At 38.0% G+C, this 3961-nt stretch overlaps 1 protein-coding gene across 1 annotated transcript; it reads right to left on the reverse strand.

Annotated features, from left to right (window-relative positions):
- Positions 1 to 368: 368 nt before the first annotated feature.
- On the reverse strand, positions 369 to 1301 carry LOC309544338 (olfactory receptor 6B1-like; the record flags this gene model as incomplete). Its single annotated transcript, XM_082243242.1, has 1 exon — positions 369 to 1301. One exon carries the CDS (start codon positions 1299 to 1301, stop codon positions 369 to 371), a length of 933 nt encoding a protein of 310 aa, XP_082099368.1.
- Positions 1302 to 3961: the final 2660 nt, after the last annotated feature.

The raw sequence follows: 3961 nt of genomic DNA on the forward strand, positions 1-3961 counted from the left end.
CCAATATAGTTCTACAGCATTTTGTCACAAATATCCAGAGCTAGACAGTAAGGGAAAAAGTTATCATTATTAAGAAACTTTGAGGCTCAGATCTGCCTCTTGTAATACTGCTGCCCTGGGCACTGGCCTACAAGCAGAAATATAGTAACTAGAGCCTTGGTTTGGTTGCAGACATATTGAATGATTCTATGTACAGTAGCAAAGAGCTGCATCAGACTCCTATTATAAGTAACCCATTGGAGCTCAAGTAAAGCTTTCTGGAAATCTGTAGCACATGTAAATAAAAAAATAAAAAATAGCTAGCACAAAAAAGACAGATTTTTGCAAAACAAGCAGTGTCAATTACTATAAGCAGTTGACTTTTCATTTCAGTTCCTAAAGACAAGTTTCTCAATGGCTACTTTCACCTCCCTGTTTCGTAAGCAATAAATAATTGGGTTGAGAAAGGGTGTCACCACTGTGTAGACAACAGAGACCAGTTTGTTAGAATTAATAGAGTGAGCCTTACTTGGTCTAGCATACATAAAAAGGGTGGTTGAATAATACATGATGACCACAACCAGATGAGAGCCACAAGTCGAAAATGCTTTTTGACGCCCAGTTGAATTTCGGATTTGAAGGATAGCAGACAATATACACAAATAAGAAAGGCAAGCGAGTAAAAGTGGCACCAGAAGAATAACCAGAGCAAGAATAAAGTCTACAAGTTCTGGTAATGTCATATCTGTGCATGCAAGATTAAGTATAGGTGACACATCACAATAAAAATGGTTGATGATTACTGAATAGCAAAACGTTAGCCGAGAGATAAAGTATGTCTTCATAAGAGATATTGCCAAGCCAATGAGCCAGGAAGAAAGAGCTAAATTAAAGCAGAAGTGCCAGTTCATTATAGTCTGGTAATGTAAAGGTTTGCAGATTGCCATGTATCGATCAAATGCCATAACAGTTAATAAAACACACTCCGTGCAGCCCAGATAAAGGAAGAAAAAAAGCTGGGACATGCAACCAGCATATGAGATCTTATTATTTCCATTCAGAAATATGGACAGTAATTTTGGGACAGTGACTGTTACATACCATGTCTCAAGGAAGGACAGATTCCCCAGAAAGAAATACATTGGTTTATGTAAATTGGGACTGTAGCAGATTATTAGGATGATGAAAAGGTTTTCTACAATGGTCAAAATATACATGAAAAGAAATATGAAGAAAAGTAGCATCTGGACAGGAGGGGGACTGGGGAATCCCATAATAAAGAAGGTATTGATGGCATTTGTAAGATTTCCCTTCACTTCCATCTCCAAAGATTTAGTCTGAAAGAGTGTAGATTCAAGTAATGTATCAGGATTCAGTATATGCAAAACTAGGATTAAGGGAAATTAAATTACAGTCTTTTTGAAGAACATGTAAAACCAAAGCTTTTTTTTTTTTGTATATTGGATAGGGTTGGGAATGGCCAAATCTCAAATAAACCCTTTTTATTACAGTAAAGCAGTTGAAGTCTACTTCAACTAAGGGCAAAACCTTTTCTATTTAAGATAGATTGGGGAGGGTCTCAGTTTTTTGCTTTGTCATCTGTGTCCCATTGGGGAGATTTTCCTTTACTTCCTGCCCCATAGTCTCAACACGAAGTGAGAAGAAATCCCTCCAAAGTGCGACAATCCCTGTTTTTCAACAGAACTAGTGTCCCCATTGGAAGATTTTCCCTCTATTCGTGTTTTAGTGACAACCCTAAATTTGGGTATTTTCTTTCACTTTCACTTTTGGTGATAATGGTCACCAGGACAAATAAAAAAAGTGAATCTCCCTAACAGGTACACAGACATAAAAAAAAAAAAAGCCTGACAGGTGTGCTAATCCCTCCCTACACCATCCAAAACCAAAAAAAAAAGATTTGCCTTTAGACATACTTTAACCACTTGCTGTGACCCTTACTTTTTTTGACATTTGTTTTTTACAAGAAAAAATCTGTATTTTTTGCTAGAAAATCACTTAGAACCCCCAAACATTATATATATATATATATATATATATATATATATATATATATATATATATATATATATATATATTTTAGCAGAGACCCTAGAGAATAAAATGGCGGTCATTGCAATATTTTATGTCACACTGTATTTCTGCAGTGGTCTTTAAACGCAATTTTTTTGGAAAAAATACACTGTAATGAATTAAAAAAAAACAAAAACAAAATAAAGTTAGCCCAATTGTAAGAGTAAATAAATACCAAAGATGTCATGCTTTAAAATTGTGCATACTCGTGGAATGGCGACAAACTACGTTACTTAAAAATCTCCATAGGCGGCGCTTTAAATTTTTTTACAGGTTACCTGTTTCGATTTATAGAGGAGGTCTAGGCTAGAATTATTGCTCTCGCCCCATTGATCATGGCGATACCTCACATGCGTGGTTTGAACACCATGTACACATGCGGGCGCGACTTACAAATGCATTCACTTCTGCAGCTTGCTTGGGGGAAGGGGGCACTTTAAAAAAAAAATTCTTATTTGTTTTACCTTTAATTTTTTATTTTTACAATGTCCCTTAAATGTATATATTTTTTTATCCCTGTTATTCCTATTACAAGGAATGTAGACATCCCTTGTAATAGAAATAAGCGTGAAAGGTCCTCTTTATTGAGAGATCAGGGGTAAAAAAATGACATTTTGCCTTAAAGGGGAAAAAAAATCCTTTGTTTATGCGTGAGTGGCAGAAGTGACATTAGACGTCGCTCCAGTCCCCCAAGGGCATAGAAACCGAGTGGGGGATATCTTGCCCTCACTCTGCTTCCTGCCTAGCCATCGGCCGCACTGGATCGGTTTACCGGTTACGGACAGCTCAGGTAAGCTCAGAAACCACCGGAAAGCGGTGGGGGGGTGGGTGGAGGGCACCTCTTCTGTGGCCTATAAAAGTGATCCCGTGGCGAATCCGTCTCTGGGACCACTTTTATCGGAAAGCTGGCCGCCTAAATAAAAAAAAGATAGCTGCCATAACCCCGGTATTTAATGTAAAAAACATGACGTACTGTATATTTACAGTTAGGCGGTGCTGCAATTAAGGTTATAATGTCCCATGCTGGTAGCCTGCTGGAGATCCAGACTGCTGCTTAACACAGAGCACAGAGGTCCCTAGCTCCCTAAACTCACATAGTTCACATAGTCAGTGAGGTTGAAAAAAGACATCAGTCCATCCAAGCTGTGCTGTTAATCTGAGCACTTTGCAGTGGGGCATGCCAGACAACTGGAGACCTGGACTTTTGCAATCTGTGTTTAGCAGTGGCTTAGATCTCAAGCATTCTGGGCATTTTAACATGTGATGTAGTACAATAGTACATTAACTAATAATAAAATAAAATGCCCACATCTATTTCTATTTTTATGCAGCCTGACTGCATTGCATTAAAAAAAAAATGGAGGCTTAAAATAGGCATTAAACATTTGTCAGCTTTATTCTGAAGTCTTTGTATCATTGGAGAGAATTAACTTCACTTCTTGCCCCATAGACACAAGAAAAGGTAAGATGAAATCCCTATAAAATAAGGCAAATCCCCTCTAAGGCAGTTGACACTAGAACAAGCATTCCCATTGGAAGTTGCCAGCATTATTCTTGTTTTGGTGCCAACTCAAAGTATTTTCCCTTTCTTCTGTTACTGCTGTCAATGGTCACCAGGACACAAAGAAAAGGTAAATGGACATGCTGGCAACAAGAAAAATCTTACAGAGAATGTATCCCTTCTCTAATCCATCCCAATAAAATATGGGCTTTAGGTATCCATTAAGGAATTGAAATACAAGTTAGGGTGCCCATAGACTAGACAAGTTCAACTGCAGACACTGCATTTGATAGAATCACCAATGAACGTTGCAGAATGCTTGGTCCCTAGCTAAGTAACAGCAACTGAGCAATGCCTCAGTGGGCTGGATAGTGAGAGAGCAACTCAATA

Source organism: Pelophylax lessonae (genome assembly GCF_965119305.1).
Source record: "Pelophylax lessonae genome assembly, chromosome: 1".
NCBI classification, from domain to species: domain Eukaryota; kingdom Metazoa; phylum Chordata; class Amphibia; order Anura; family Ranidae; genus Pelophylax; species Pelophylax lessonae.